Source organism: Cebus imitator, unplaced genomic scaffold, assembly GCF_001604975.1.
Source record: "Cebus imitator isolate Cc_AM_T3 unplaced genomic scaffold, Cebus_imitator-1.0 Scaffold906, whole genome shotgun sequence".
NCBI classification, from domain to species: domain Eukaryota; kingdom Metazoa; phylum Chordata; class Mammalia; order Primates; family Cebidae; genus Cebus; species Cebus imitator.
In genome coordinates this window covers 98,534-115,744 of record NW_016108221.1, presented here as the reverse complement: position 1 = coordinate 115,744, position 17,211 = coordinate 98,534, and the positions used below count along the sequence as shown (strand labels likewise).

Sequence of the window (17,211 nt, the reverse complement as noted above, 5' to 3'; positions counted from 1 at the left end):
CATCTATGGTTTTTCAAGCTTCCCAGGTAATTCCAATATGCAGCCAAGATTGAAAGCCACTGTGCTGAGAAAACTATTTCACATTTGCTCCTCCTTTCTGTAACCTCCACTGACAACTCCCTCCATAATCCTCTCTCAGCTTCCTGGAGAACATTTTTAAAAACATTATAGGGGCATTTCCTTCCCTTTTATTCACCAAATCTATAGGCTCACCATCACCTGCACATGTACCCATTTCTCTTCTTTTCTGCTAGAGTTCAGGAAGCGACTCTGCTCCTATCAAGGCAAATCTTTTTTGCTCTGGAACCCATCCCCTCTCACTTTCTGAAGGACTTTGCTCCTGCAGGTATCCCCTCTCTTACACTATTGCTTCTCAAACTTTAACGTACATGCAGAACATTGGAGGATCTAGTTGAAATGCAGATTATGAATAAGTAGATGTGGGATAGGGCCTGAGCTTCTGCTTTTCTAACAAGCACCCAGGTGATGATGATATTGTTGGTTTGTCGACCATGCCTCAACTAGCAAAGTCTTATGCAATAAGCCTTTACTCTCATTCTCATAATTGTTATCGATGTGCCCTCATTTGCATGTTAAAACAAACAAAAAAAGATTTCCTTAACCTCATATCCCCTCCCAAATATTGTCTTGTCTTACTTCCTTCACAGAAGAACTTCTCAATGAGTTGTCTATACTCATTGTCTCTACTTCTTTACCTTTACTCACTCTTCATTCCCTTCATTCATTCCTCTACCCCTCCAATACGATCTTTCTTATTCTCATGCCAGTGAAGCTACTCTTGTCAAAATTACCAACCTTGTTGCCGGTACAATGGGCATATCATTTAACTTCTCAACATTTCACACACCTAGTCTTGAAACATTCACCTGAATATGATTTCTCCTCATTTTATTTTTACCTTACTGCTTCTCAGTGTCCATAGATAATTTTCTCCTTCTCTATGTAACTTTTATCTAATTGTTAAGAGCCTCAGGACTCATCCAGGGCCCTTTTTATAATCTATGTTCTCTCCTAGATGATTACATCTTGTTGTGGGACTTTAAATACCATCAGTATGAGGAAGACTCCAAAATGTATATGTCCAGCCAGAGCATCTCTCTTGAGCGCCAGGCTTTCATATCTAATTGTTTCCTGACATCCCCTCTAATAATATGACTACTGGGCAACTCACTCTCAATACATCCAAGTGGAAGTCTTGATTTTTTTTCCCTCTTCAAACCTGAGCTTATGCCAGTCTCCCCACATTAGCCAAAATGCCACCATCTACCCAGCATTGCAAAACAAAAACCTAAAGTTATCTGGAATTTATTTTTTCCCCTTACACTCCACATCCAATCCATCATCAAGCTCTGTTATTTCTACCTCTAAAATATATCTCAATTTTTTTTTACCTCTGTCCATCGTCTTTTCTGTTCTTCCAGTCCAACTCACCATCATCTTTACACTGTATGACTAAAACAGTACCTACCTTTTGTCCCTTTTCAATCTACACATAGCAGGCTGAGTTGTCTTTAAATAATGTAAATTGGTTCAATTAATTCTCCTGCTTAAAAATCCCTCAGTTCCCACCTCTATCTCCCTGTAGTTCATAGAATAAATCCAGGTTATCTTACTATGATCTTCAAGTCTTTATATGAACTGGCTTCTGCCAAATTTGCCTCCTATCACTCTTCCTCTTTCTCTCTAGGTTTCAGCCTCATTGCGCTTCTAATTCCTGTGATACTACTTGCCAGTTCAATACTTTGGACTTCTGTACTTTCTGTGTTCTGTGCCTAGAATACTTTCCCCCTACCTCTTACATGGCTGGCTCGCCTTAAGCCTTTATTCCTCAATTTAAATGCCTTTTCCCTGGAGAAGACTTCCTTATCTAAACTCCCTTTTCTACCCCACCGTTACTCTATCCCTTCACTTTCTTTCTTTTATAGCACTTATATCTATCTGTATTAGCACATTTACTTACCAGATTTACTTGTTTATTGAATAGAAATGAGGGCATGAACTCTGTCCATCTTGTTTACTGCTATGACATCAGTGCTTAACACACTGTACCTGACACATTGCAGGCACACGTTTATTGAGTTTATGAATGAGTAAATATAGATAGTAACGTATGAACCAAATATTGCTTTGTAACGATAAGAGTTTATAATATGCATGTTAGTCTTAGCCCTCCAATATTTAAGATTAGAGTAGTTGTGTGCTTTCAATGTTTACCCGTTTTCACTACTGTACTCCACGCAGTGTGGAGAATCAAGGGTTTGAGTTTTTATCCCAGCTTAGCCACTCACTTACTTAGTGACTTTGGGAGTTCCTTCCATTCCCTGGGCTATATCTTCTCAGCAGTAAAATGAGACCGTTGGAGGAAATAATCTTTACAATTATTAAGGCCAACTCTGATATGTATGGATCAGTGATTCTTTAACACACTTAGGTACACAATTAGTGTGTTCATTGTATGACTGAAGAACCTGAGTCACAGATATGCTGGGACATGACTGTCTTTCTCTTCATTTGCTCATGGCTCTATGACTGAAGAACCTGAGTCACAGATATGCTGAGACATGACTGTCTTTCTCTTCATTTTGCTCATGACTCTCCACCAGAATGGAGAGCTGGTGCCTGGCTAGGTACCACATAGGCTTCTGGGAGATAACAGGACTTCAAGAGAGTGAACACAGAGATTGTGGAAACCCCTTTTCCAGGTTTCTATTGTCCTATCCTGAGTGCTTACTGGCTTCCAGGTCCTGTGCTAAGTACTTTCCTTGGACAAATCTATCTAATCTTTGTAACAACCTTGTTAGCCCTATTCACAGATAAAGAAGCTGTCAAGGCACAGAACATTGAATAATCTGCCCAAGTAAGTGGCAAAGCCAATAACTGAATCCAATCCAAGTTGTTCTGACATAAGGGATTACGCCCTACCAACTACATTATATCTCCTCTAACTACTCATATGGTTCTAGGCAAATAGGTGCTCAAAACATAATGACTGGATTCAACAACATGTAATTATACCTCTGGAATCAACACCTGTTTTTTGCAGGAGTTTCTAGGCACCTATTTTTTGCAGGAATCCCTAGTCTCTCTATTAACACTGGCCTGTTTGTGTTCAGATCCATTCTCCACTCTTCTGAAAATTACATTTCTTAGATTTCCTTGCTTTCTCACTTCTTTTATCCAATGGGAGACACATACAGGAGATTTGTGGCTAGGAGGAAGGGAGAACCTAGGGTATTTCTCCCACCTCCTGTATCAAAGAGGTGTTTTCTGGTGGTATCTGTATACCTCCATGGATCCAGGTCCTCTTGAACAACTCCTCCATTTATGGCACCTGCTTCTCATAGGCTGTCCAACCAGTGATTTTGGTTTCTGTATGGCCTCACCTGTTATCCATCCATCCCTACAAGTGGTAGCAGCTTTCTGTGTTCGTTAAATGCTAGGTTGCTGCCCCATCCTCTGTTTGGGCTCTTATCTCTGCAGGTGTGATATATTAAGTGCTCTCAGTTTAAAAGACCTAGGGTGGTTTTTATTTTCCTGATAGGACCTTGGTTGATTTAGATACTTTCTACAATTCCAGGGCTACTCACATCACATAAATTCGTTTAATATCCTTCAGAGCACATATCACAATCTATAAATATCTTGCTTGTTTACTTATTTATTGTCTATCTCTCTTCTCCAAGTAGATTGTAAAGTCTATGAGGAACTTTGTCTTGTATCCTGAGCATCTATCACAATGCCTGACACATAGGGACTAAATAATAATGTTGAATGAATGCATCCACCAAAAAATTTAAAGTTTTTATTGGGTATTTACTATGTGCCAGTCACTTTTGTAGAAGATACCAAAATGAGTAATTCATTTTCACTGCTTCAAAAAAACATAATTCCATCTAAGTGAAAGGGAACAGTAAAATGTTCATACGACCATTGCATTATTTCACTAGGGCTGCCATAACAAAGTACCACAGACTGGGTGGCTTAAACAACATAAGTTTATTTTCTTATAGTCCTGGAGGCCAAAAGTCTGAGAACAAAGTATGAGCGTTTTTGGTTTCTTCTGAGGCCGCTCTTGTTGGCTTGCTTTGTAGATGGCTGTCTTCTTCCTGAGTCGTCAGATTCTGAGGTACTGGGAAGGACTTCAACATATGAATTTTTTTTTTAGGGGGGAGCAATTCAGCCTGTAACAACCAGGAAATAAAAATATTGTTTTTAATTGAGAGAGCAAAATCATAGTGCTATAGGAATCAAATGAAAGATGATAAAATCAGGGCCTGGAGGTATTCCTGGAAAGCTTTCTAAAGGTGGTGTGCCTGGTGCCAGATCTTAAACACTCATGACAGTTTGAATGGGCTGGTTGGCAGGGGAGGAGCACCCAACTCTCATACTCAGCATGAGAGAAGGCCCAGACATGGGAAAGTGAGAGAATATTGTGGAGTCACTGATGCCTGGATTATTAGACTTGAGAGGATGTTGTAAGGTCATCCCAGGAAACCTCCCATTTGATTCAGGAATCTCTTGCCAAAGGGTAATTGAGCTTCTGCTTGTACACCTCCCATGATGGGGTGCTCATTAAGGTACTGCTTCTATCTTTGGCCAGCTCTGTCTGGACAAAAAAATGGCTTGGATGATGCGCAGAAGGTGCTAAAAAGGACAAATAAAGTTGTATGTGTAACAGGGCAGTGATGTCTTCATGCCAATTACCTCCAGGAACTTCTTTCTAATATCATAATTTAACTCCTTTTATTTTGGTTGCAACGTCTGTTTTTGCAAATCCATCTTTGCCTGACCTGCTCTTCTAGTTAGGACCCTTGGAATCTTGCCTTGTTTGCCTGTGCTACTTTGAGCAGATGTCTTTGAATCTCTGGGCTTCGGTGTTCAAGTCTGTAATGGGGGGAGGGGCAATTAAGAATCCCTGTTGTGTCCACCTCATAGAGTTACTGTAAGAATTATAAGGGATAATAATAGATGTCAGTGTGACCGACAAAGTCAATTTTTAGCCTAAGTAAAGGTACCAGCCTGTGTTGTGTTCCCCAGAGTTGGGGAATCATAAAGAGGTGTGCGGTTTCTCCGTTTACCTGTTTTGCTGATGTACATTAAACTCATTCTCAGCAAAATAAGCAAATGGAAAATTCGTCCATCAACAAGCTACCTTTCGTGTTCCTAAGGGTGTGAAGAAGCCTGAAGTGGTGTGTATATGAGAGGGGGAGATAGCTGAGAGAGGCTTGGAAAACTGCAGAGCCTTTTTCTTTTCTTTTTTTTTGAACTTATGCCCCTTGCCTCTTCCAAACCTTCATTTATTTATCTGTAAAATGGAGATACTAATGCCTTCCTCTACAGAGTTGTTCTGAGAAGTGAAAGTAATGCAGATGAAAGCTCTAAGAGAGTACACAAAGAGAGAAGACCCTAGGGGAGGATGCAGAGGGAGGGTGGAGGAGGGAGGCAGGAGAGTGCTGGCATAGCTCCACTGGGGCAGAATCTTATTATTCTGGGATTGGTCAAACACCTCTGGTAACTTTGGAGACGACTTTCCGCTGACTCGACACAATTGGGAAGCCCCACAATAAACAGCATCTAACTCCAGCACAGCGGGAGGCAGGCAGAGGTAGCAGCTGCTTTCTCCTGGGCGGGCGGAGGCTATTCGCCCCCATCCTCTCCCAGCACCCCACCCCCACAGTTCTCAAGCCTTCGTGGGGGACAAAGGCAGCCCTTTGGGACACCCCCCCACATTCGCACCTCTCCCTGCCAAGACCTCTAGGAGCAGCAGGGCGGATAGACAGAGCCTGCCGTTCGGCATGGAACAACCTGACTGAAGGCGAGGTCCGGGGCGGAGGGGATTGGGCTGTAGGGCTGTGGAGGAGGGGAGGCGGAGGGGGCGCTGGGGCTCTCGCTTGCTTCAACCCAGCCCTCCTAGTCAGCCCGCGACAACTCTCACCAGCTACGGGGCCTCAGAGAAGCCGGACTTCGCGAGCACCATGCAGTGGATAAGGGGCGGATCGGGAATGGTGAGTGCTTGCAGCCTCGGCTTCCCTTGCTTGAGCCTCTCAGTTCCCCCAGCCCCACCTCCCGTTCCTCCGAAGAGCCGCAACGCAGTGAGCCCCCTGGCCTCTGCCCACCGCCCTAGCCGCCGTCCTTGAGACACCAGTGAGCTGCTGTGGCCATTTTAGGAGTCCCTGCTTGCCTGCCTGCCCAGGAACCCCCCTCCCATTCCCCTCCACTTTTCTATCCGAGATTAAGGTGGAATAGGGATAGGGGCCAGATGATGTGCCCAGGAACATCCCAGGGGTCATCTGGGAGGCCAGAGAGGAAAGGGGGATGGCAGAGTGCTTTTCTGGAAGCAGTGAAGCTCGCAGGAGGCTGACTAGCTGCCACAGGGTTGTGGGGGGAAGGGGACGGTCACAAAGCCTGGGAATGTGGAGGGGGTCTTATAAGAGAGCTGCATGACTCCCCCGCCCCCAACTAGGTTTCCTGCAACTCCTTCCCCTGATCAACGCCAGGGCATGAGGGACAGAGAGCCATTCTCTACTCTCAGAAAGCTGCCTGGGGGATCCCTGAAGTCCTTCCTTGCCTGGGCTGGGGTCACCCTGTCCACACTTGGGGCTTTGTCAAGGAGAGACAGCTGCAGAAACCCACGTTCTGGAAATGGATTTGGGCCACAGTCAGTTAACAGAGCTCTTTTCTCTCTCCCAAGGAGTGTGTGCTTGTTTGTGTGTTTAGTATAATCCTCCAACAGTTCATTTTATGCCATGGTGTTCGCTTCTCCACCTGGAGACCTTGGAATGACTTCCTTTTGCAGAGGAAGTGGTGGCTGCATTTTGATGCCTCTCTGACTTAGCTAGGGGCAGTTTAAGCCTGGTTAGGGACTCAGGGGAGTGGGAGGACACCATGACTTTGTCCTCAGCTGGAAGGCATGGGCAAAATGGTCTTAGAAGGCAGTTAGGTTGGGTCAGCAGACACTGATGGCAATACAGCCCACACTTCTGCACTGCCACCCATAACCCGCAGATGAAAAAAAGTAGCCTGAAGTGGCTGGGCAAAAAATTGATATTTAACTCCTTTTTTGCCTTCATTGTAAAAGGGAGGAAGGAATCCGATGTGGGCTAGGACTATATTCAGAGGAGCTGACCTCTTCTCTTCCTCAGAGTTTCATTCGATCTCTGTTTCAGTGGTTCTTAATGGCATCCAGTTTATATGCCAATGTGCCGGCGCTTCAGGAGACTCTTCTTCCCGACCTCCCCTACTTCCCTGAGGTTTCATTAAAGCTACATCAAATGTTTGTGGAACCAGAAAAGATTAGAGCAGGTAAACACCGTAGAGTCCTTGCTGTCCAACCAGTAAACCTGGGATCCAGAGAGTGGGACAGACCTGCCCAGGGCTACAAACTCCTTGGAGGCAAAGCTCAGTCTAGCACTTGAGTCTCCTGTCACAGACCTCCCCCACTGCTCCATCTAATCATCTGTTCAGATGGTGCTGAGAGAGGCAGAAAGGAACAGAGTCATGATCTTGGGAAAGGACTTTCTTTGGGATGATCTTGTGCCATGAAATTTACCTGAAAAAAACCCATGCCAGTCCTGGCATTTCTGGCAACTGGGTCAGGGTGAGACTTCCTTCCTCTTCCAAATATATTGAAGTATAGGGGCCCAGAGCCACCACTGACAACAGGTTAAATTAATGGAGAAATTTGAAGTTTTGCCAACTGTGTATGAGAGAGAAAAGGGTGGCAGACATCTTGTGGAGACTACGTAATAAATGATTGATTGATGGGGGAAAAAATCTCAATATTCTTAGAGGACTGAGGCAGTGAATATTATATGATGACAGCGTTTATTTAGCTATTTATCAGAATTCAAGAGATGGGAGTAGTAAACTTTATTCTTGCTTGGGAGGCAGGGAACCTCTAAATTTTGGCCTTGCCACTAATAGAAATCCTTTGGACCTCAGATTTCTTACCTATTAAATGCCGATGTTAATAATCACCAAAATTTCTTTCAGGCCTTAGATTTTCAGCTTCCTAGAAGTATATGTTGCATAAAATTTAATTAATTAGTGGCGCATTACAAACAAATAGGGATTGGGTATCTAGCCACCATTTTATAATGTGGCTAGTTGAAAGATCTTTGCTCCTTGTTCTTTCATTTGCAAGGTGCCTGAAGTACAAACTGAACATTTTACAACAGTGAAATTTCTTTTTAGAACATTTGACTGTAATAACTTATTTCAAGCATTACATGCAAATCATGGTCCTTGAACATAAAGTATTGTTTGAGATTTTACAGAATAAAATCTGTCTCATAGATAAGAGGATGTGAGTTCACATTGGATGGTAAATTATTTATTCATGGCTTCTGCCTGCAATGCCAGTTTGTGCTGGGTTAGCCAGTATGCCTAAAGTGGAAATAACACTATTCTCAGAGTAACAAATCTGAGGTTAAGTGCCTGGCTTTTACATTTCTCAGTCTTGAAGCTATTACCAATTGTCAAACCTACTTTATCCTCAGTATTCTCTTACATAAAATGGTGATACAGTGCCTTTTTTTATAGGTAGTATTAGGTCATTAATTTATTCAACAAAATGTAGAGGATCTACTATGAATTGGCATTGATCTAAGTGCAGGGGAGATCACAATGAAAAAAAAAAAAAAAGAAAAAACCAAATTCCTCACTTTCATGCTTACATTCTAGGGGTTGGGAGGTTCATTAAACCATAACAGAAATGAATATACACCATATCAGAAGGTGCTAATCACTAGGAAAAAATAAATAAAACCTGTTAAGAGAATAGAGAGACATAGGAAGTTGGATGGTATATAAGATCCATCAAAGCCTCACTAGTTAAGGGACATTTGAGCAAAGATGTGAAGGAAGTGCAGGAACAAGCTCTGTGTATATGTTTAGGATAAGAGGATTTTAGGCATAAGGAACATCCAGAAAGAACACAACTGGTTTGTTTAAAGAACAGCAAGGAGGCCAATGTCCTTGGGATAAAGAATTAGTACGTGCAAGGATAGATGAAGTCAGAGAGAAAACAGAAAGCCACTTTTATATGCCATTATTCTGAGTGAGATGGGGAGCCATTGAAAGAATTTTTATAGATGAGAGACATGATCTGACTTATATTTTAACAAAAGAATAAACTGTAGTGGGACAAGGATGAGAACTGTGAGGAAGCCTAAGTTAGAAGTGAATGGTTGCTTGGATCAGGGTGAGAAGGTGGAGATGATATATGTGAAATGACTGACATCATTACCTATAGATAATACGTGTCTTTCTCCTTTCTTATCAACTCCTTGTACCCTCAGAATGCTAAGAGTGGATCTAAAAAGAACATAGAGTGGGTATATATATGGAGGGGGCATTTCATATCCAAGTCAATGATTGAGTGATATGCTTTTGGACTTCTGACCATGGTAGCTAATTGAGACTTGATTCTAGGTGGATTACCAGTAAATTAGTACCCTGCTTTCTGGGATTCTGGAGAAGAAGATTAACTGTATTATTAGCACTTCAGGGTTGTGGTATACCTGCTGTTTATCTGTAATATCTGGAATGGATCATTTTTAATACTCTTCTATATGAAAAAATTTCAGTAATTATCAGTACTATTTATTATTTTATTGATCTGTTCTTTAATTTTCAATTACCAAGGAAAACAATACATTTTAATCATAAAGATATTCAAAATTTATCTCATGTATAAACTACAATGTGCACTCACTAAACAGAAGTATTACACCTTTAAATTTTCATTGTTTCACTGTTTTAGATTTTAAACACACATAAAACTACAATTGGTCACACAAAATGACAGAATTGAAGTGACCCATATTCTGTTTCTTTTTATAATCACTGCACTATTATTGTTTACTTTCAACCTACTGTATAAATGCTGGAACATATATTACCAGAGGGATTACAGACACAAAACTGACCCAAAGCTATCTTGAATGATTTTGAACCTTTACAAACTGAGATTAGCTGAATGAACACTCGTAGTTAACACTGTGTGTGTCAGGGGCCAACGAATAGCTGAGAGTTATCTGAGTCAACTTCCATGTAGAATAAAATGTCGATTAGAGGATAAATAAAAATATGCTAATTTCAAACTTCATATACATTATTAAAAGTCAATAGTAACCACAACAATTGTTTTGGACTTTGACCAACCAAAGATTTTTTTTTCTTTTTTTTAAGGAAGGAATTTTTTTTTTTTTCTTAGCACACAGATGATTAATCATTCAACTTGAGGGAAGGAATGTTTTATTGCTAACATTGTTTAAAATTGCTAGTGCTTAGTGATAGAAAACAGTTTGACTTTCAGTCTTTAAAAAAATTGTCTATAGCTAGTGTACTCTTTTATTGCCTGTACTAACTGTACTAAGGGTTGTCTGCTCCCATTGCCCCATCTTTGATATGTCACCACTTTGGAGAAGAGTATGGAATTGTGGACCAATTCCATGCCAACTGCCACATGGCAATCTCCACATAGGCAAGATGGAATGACCAACTGCAAAGTTTAACAGCTGATTTTATTTTACTCAGCTAACACACAGGTTTTATTTTTTCACATACAAAATCAGGAGAGAGGCATACCTGGGCCAGTATGGCAGCTTCAGGAAATCTTTCGAGACTTTTCTTCTCTATCATCCATGGCATTTGGCTTCCATTATTCATGGTCCAAGAGGAGTGCTAAAGCTTAAGAAAATCTATTAACATTCATAATTTGGGAAGGGAAAAGAGAAGGAAAAGTTCTTGACCCCTTCTTTTTAAGAAGTCTTCTCAGAAGTCCTATTTAATACTTCTAATTATGTCTCATTGAAGAACTGAGTCACATGGCTGCTGCTGGCTGCAAGGGAAGCTAGGAAATGCAGTCATATAAACTAGTTAGCAATGTGTACTCCTAAAAATTGGGGTTGGGCTTTCTAATACAGAGGAAGAAGGGAAGAATGGTGTTTTTGTGAGATAACCTGCAGTCATTGTCATGCTTAGTTGAACTACATGCCTGTGATTGTAGAAATGGAAAATCTAAAGGCTTGTACTCAGCTTTGGGCTGTGGGCCAAAGCCTGATAGATTTTGTTAATAGTAAAAATGCTGCCATCAATCTTGTGAAGAATCAATAAAGACTTGACATACCTAGTCCTCCTATGATTCCTACTAGTGACAGTTCTTTTGTGAAACTAGATGGATGGTTATATGGTTTGGCTGTGGAATTGTAGTTCCCATAATCCCCATGTGTCATGGGAAGGACCTTGTGGAAGGTAATCAAATCATGGAGGCAGTTACTCTCATGCTGTTCTCGTGATAGTGAGTGAGTTTTCACAAGATCTGATGGTTTTATAAAGGGCAGTTGCCCTGCACAGGCTCTCTTGTCTATGACCATGTAAGATGTGCCTTTCCTTCTCCTTCACCTTCTGCCATGATTGTGAGGCCTCCCCACCCATGTGGAACTGTGAGTCCATTAGACCTCTTTTTCTTTATAAATTACCCAGTATCAGGTATTTCTTCATAGCAATATGAAATGGACTTATAAAGTAAATTGGTACCCATAGAGTGGGGTACTGGTATTAACCCCAAAATATGGAAGTGACTTTGGAACTAAGTAATGGGCAGAGGTTGGAACAGTTTGGAGGGCTCAGAAGAAGACTGCAAGATATGGGAAAGTTTGGAGCTTCCTAGAGGCTTGTTGAATGGTTTTGACCAAAAAGTTCATGCTGAGGGGGGTCTCAGATGGAGATGAGGAACTTACTGAGAACTAGAGCAAAGGTGATTTTTGCTATGCTTTAGCAAAGAGACTGGCAGCATTTTGCCCTGCCCTAAAGATCTGTGGAACTTTGAACTTGAGATAGGTGATTTAGGGTATCTGGTAGAAGAAATTTCTAAGGAGCAAAGCATTCATAATGTGACTTTGGTGCCCTTAAAAGCATTCAGTTTTATTAATTCACAAAGATATGGTTTATAATTAGAACTTATGTTTAAAAGGGAAGCAGAGTGTAAAAGTTCAGAAAATTTGCAGGGTGGTGATGCAGTAGAAAGGAAAAACCCATTTTGTGGGGGAGAAATTGAAGTTAGCTTCAGAAATTTTGATAAGTAACAAGGAACCAAATGTTAATTACCAAGACAATGAGGAAAATGTCTCCAGGGCATGTCAGAGGTCTTCACAGTGGCCCCTCCTATCACATGCCTGGAGGCCTAGGAGGAAAAAATGGTTTCATGGGCCAGGCCCAGGACCTTGCTGCTTTGTGTTGTCTTAGGACTTGGTACCCTGCATCCCAGCTGTGGCTAAAAGGGGCCAACATAGAGCTGAAGTCATTGCTTCAGAGGGTACAAGTCCCAAGCCTTGGCAGATTACACATGATGTTGGACCTGTGGGCACACTGAAGTCAAGAATTGAGGTTTAGGAACCTCTCCACCTAGATTTCAGAGGATGTATGAAATGCCTGGATGTCCAGGAAGAAGTTTGAGGCGGGGGTGAAGCCCTCATGGAGAACCTCTCCTCAGGCAGTGTGGAAGGGAAATGTGGGGTTGGAGCTCCCACACAGAGTCCCCACTGTGGCACTGCCTAGTGGAGTTGTGAGAAGAGGGCCACTGTCCTCCAGACCCCAGAATGGCAGATTTGACAGCTTGCACCATGTGTCTGGGAAAGCCACAGACACTCCATACCAGCCATGAAGGCAGCCTGGAGGAGGACTGTACCCTGTAAAGCCAGAGGTGCATACTTGTCCAAGGCTGTGGGAATCCACCTCTTGTTTCAGAGCGACCTGATGTGAGACACAGAGTAAAGGGAGATTATTTTGGAGCTTTAAGATTTGCATTGGACCTGTAAATCCTTCATTTTGGCCAATTTATCCCATTTGGAACAGGTGTATTTACCCAGTGCCTTTGTATCTAGACATCTTAGTGTCTATAATTTCATCATATCTAGGAAGTAACTAACTTCCTTTTTATTTTCCAGACTCATAGGCAGAAGGGACTTGACTTGTCCCAGATGAGACTTTGGACTTGAACTTTTGAGTTAATGCTGGAGTGAATTAAGGCTTTGGGGGACTCTTGGAAGGGCATGATTGTGTTTTGAAATGTGAGGACATGAGATTTGGGAGGGGCCAAGGTGAAATGCTGTGATTTGGCTGTGTCCCCACCCAAATCTCATTTTTAGTTTTAGTTCCCATTATCCCCATGTGTCATGGAAGGGACCTGGTGTGAGTTAATTGAATCATGGGGTCAGTTATCCTCAGGCTGTTCTTGTGATCGTGCGTGAGTTCTCACAAGATCTGATGGTTTTATAAGGGGCTTTTCCTCCTCTTTGCTCCACACTTCTCCTTGCTGCCTCCATGTGAAGATGGATGTGTTTGCTTCCCCTTCTGCCATGATTGTGTTTACTGAGGGCTTTCCAGCCAATTCTGAACTGTGAGTCAATTACACCTCTTTTCTTTGTAAATTTCCCAGTCTCAGGTATGCCTTTATTAGCAGTGGGAGAATGGGCTAATATATGACATGCTTCATGGAGCTAGGAGATGCAAAATAGAGCAGTGTTTCTGGAGGATTTAGGGGAAGGACGTGACTAGTACAGTAGTATAATCTCAGCACTGGTGAGTTACAGATGCTTGGACAGTCTTACATTGTAGATATCTAGTAGGCAGTTGGTGATCAGATATTGAGGGCATCCCATCCCCTCTGAGGGTAGATAACTACCTAGCATTTAAAAATGCTGTATAGCCTGGGAAAGTGAGAGGTAGGAGCAGAACTTGAACCTCCTTCTTTTTTAATTCTAACCTAGAACAGACCCAGTCCACTCTGTTATCTACTGTCTAGAATTTTCATGGCAGCACTATTGTTTCAGGCTTTACTCTCTGCAGAGCTCATGTTGCTTCTGGACTGTCTGAGCTATAATGTCCAAGTTGGATGACCTCGGGGATAATCTAGTTCAACTCCTTAAACCAGGGGTCAACAAACTATAGCTTGATGGCCAGATCTAGCCAACAAGATAAGAATGATTTTTACATTTTTAAATGGTTAGAAAAATACCAAAAGAAGAATAGTGTTTGGTGGTACAAGTAGATGAAATTGTAATGAAATTCAAATTTCAGCATCCATAAATAAGGTTTCATTGGAATACAGCCATGCCCATTCATTTCCTTATTGTGTATGGCTGCCTTTGTGATACAAAAGCAGAGTTGAATAGTTGTTACAGAGACCATATGGCCCAAAAAGCTTTAAAAAATTAGAATTTGGCCCTTTACAAAAAAGATTTGCAGAATCCTGGCTCTGAGTCCTAAGGTTACCATGGCAGTGCCTTGGGGAGGGGGAGAAAGAGCAGGAAGGAATGTGAATCTCTCACCTCTAGTCTAGAGCATCTGGGCTTTTGCTTTATACATTGGGTTGTTGCTTAAGATTTTGGAAAAAAACCATTTTTTTCTCATCCTGCATTCCCTCTAGCCCCCACACAAAATGTTTGAATACTACTAATTATAGATTGTGAACACCAAGGTTCAGGAAAGGAGAGTGCTTGACCCAAGACCATGCAGCTACTCAGTAATTGGAATAAGAATCCACAGATCTGAATTCTCAGTTGACTGTGCCTTCTTCTGTGAGGTAAATTTAGTAGGGCCAAGGTAAGGGAAGCTCACCTGTTATGTATGTGCCAGTTATCTTAAATGTTATCCCAATCAATCTTCACATTAGCCCCAATAAAATTAGCCCCTTAATGTCTACATGTGTTCATTTGTTAGTTTATAAGTTCATGCAACAGATATTCACTGTGTCAGGTACTGTTCTATCCATTGGAGATGTGGCAGGGAACAAAACAGAAAAATGTCTCTATCTTCCCAGAATTCATAGCCTAGTCCAGCTTGGAAACAGGAATAGACAGCTTAGGCATCTTTTTCATGGTTAAATATAGGGCAACATAAGATTTGAAATTCAGATCTATTTACCTGCAAAAGCCTTACTCTTTGCACAACCCACTTATCCATTCATGACCCATCTACTCCCAGTTCCGCTGTGTGCCTCTCATCCACCCACTGATCCACTCACGTATACACGCATCCTCTCATTCACCCATCAGTTCCTCCATCTTTCCATCCATCTATCCATCTGTTCATCTATCCAATTTATTGATTACTTATAAACTGCTGGGTGCTGGTGATACTGTCCCAGTATCACTAGCTTTTACTCTTCTGCCTTGGTGTTAGTAACAGTGTAATGGTTAGGATCACAGACCATGGACCCAGATCCCCTGCAATCAAACACTTGCTCTGGGTACTTTTTGTTTGTGTGGTCCTGGGCATCCCATTTGACCGATATCCTTATCTTTAAAGGTGGGAAGACATTAGCGCATGCCTATTTCATAGGGTAGTTGTAAGGATAAAATGAGTGAATACATGCAAAGCACCTTGAACAATGCCTGATACAGAGTAAAAGCCATATAAATAATTGTTGTTATTATTTCTACATTTCCTTCAGAGTCAGAGACCATCCCAGTTGGCTCAGAAACACAACTTTATTTGAGCAGGATTACTGACTAATCGTGTTGCACTCCTCAAGGTCCTTTCAAGTTAATCTGAGAAGGAAATTTATGTCAATACTAAAGAAATCAATGTTTCTTCTCCCATGTAATAGATTCATGACAAAAATTATATATTTATCCACTCTCCCCTGTAATAGATGCATGGTAAAAATTGTGTCATTACCCTGAATAGTTAATACATGTGTAGAGTATAAAACTCAATGATTATGGAAGGTAATATGGTAAAAAATAAGTCTCCATTCTTTCCCTCGTTCTGTTACCTGGTCCTTGTCCCCAGAAGCAGCCTCAGATATCAGTCTCTTAAGTGTTTATGCTAAGATATTCTGTGACTTCATGAGCATATACCTAAGTACACAGAAACACACACAATTTCTTCATATAGATTCTTATATTTTTATACTTAGCTATTTTTTAATTAACAATATGTCTTAGAGATTATTATATATTAGTACAATGGAGAACCTTCCTTTTTTATGGCTACATAGTCATAAGTCCGAAGATCCTAGTTTCTGTTGCTGTGCAGAAGCTCTTTAGTCCTCTGTTGATGGTGAATTGGGTTATCTCCAGTCATTAGACATGATAAACAATGCTGAAAATGGATGTTTAGCCAGAAGCTCTGATTTCTGAGGCACTGTACTAGACTGAGGTATGGGAGAGTCAATGGAAGATGTGCTTTATGTCTTCAAGGAGCTTAGGATTGATTAGGGGGGAAATAAAGACAGGCTGGATAAAATGCTATAGAAATGTATAAAGAAGATAATGTAAGGAAATAGGGGAGCAAGAACATGGTGGGTGAAGGGTTCAGGGTATTGAGTGGGGCTTCCAAGAGACAGTATTTAAGTGTACTTTTTATTTTATTTTATTTTTTATTTTTTTCTTCCAAATTTTATTTCAGGTTTAAGGAGTGCATGTGTGGGTTTGTTATACGGGCAAATTGTGTATCATGGGATTTGATGTATAGATGATTTCTTCATCCAGGTAATAAGCATATACTTAATAGGTAGTTTTTCAAACCTCACCCTCCTTCACCCTCAAGAAGGCCTCAGTGTCTGTTGTTCCCTTTTTGGGTCTATGTGTACTCAGTGTTTATTTCCCATTTGTAAGTGAGAACATGCAGTACTTGGTTTCCTGTTTCTGTGTTAATTCGCTTAGGATAATGACCCCCAGCTCTATTCGTGTTGCTGCAAAGGACATGATCTTGCTTTTTCGTGGCTATGTAGTATTCCATGGTGTATATGTACCACATTTTCTTTATCCAATCCACTGCAATGGACATCTAGGTTGGTTTCATATCTTTGCTATTGTGAATAGTGCTGTGATGCATATACCTGTGCATATATCTTTATGGTAGAATGATTTATATTCCTTGGCTATATACCCAGTAATGGGATTGCTAGGTCAAATAGTATCTTTGTTTTAAGTTACTTGAGAACTCTCCAAACTGCTCTCCACAGAGACTGAACTAGTTTACATTCCCACCAACAGTGTATAAGTGTTGCCTTTTCTCTGCTACCTCATCAGCATGTTATTTTTTGACTTCTTAATAATAGGCATTCTGACTAGTGTGAGATGGTATCTCATTGTTGTTTTGATTTGAATTTCTCTAGTGATTGTGTTGAATTTTTTTTCATATGCTTGTTGGCCACATGTATGTCTTCTTTTGAGATAT

General features: G+C 41.2%; 1 protein-coding gene across 1 annotated transcript in view; it reads left to right on the top strand.

Annotated features, from left to right (window-relative positions):
- Positions 1–5,598: 5,598 nt before the first annotated feature.
- The window catches only part of LOC108298177 (rho guanine nucleotide exchange factor 9), a 103,628-nt gene continuing 92,015 nt past the window's right edge, over positions 5,599–17,211 (top strand). Inside the window, exon 1 of the mRNA XM_017520916.2 lies at positions 5,599–6,026. Coding sequence (XP_017376405.1) covers positions 5,997–6,026 — 30 coding nt within the window. The 5' untranslated portion in view covers positions 5,599–5,996. The remainder of the gene's footprint in view (positions 6,027–17,211) is intronic.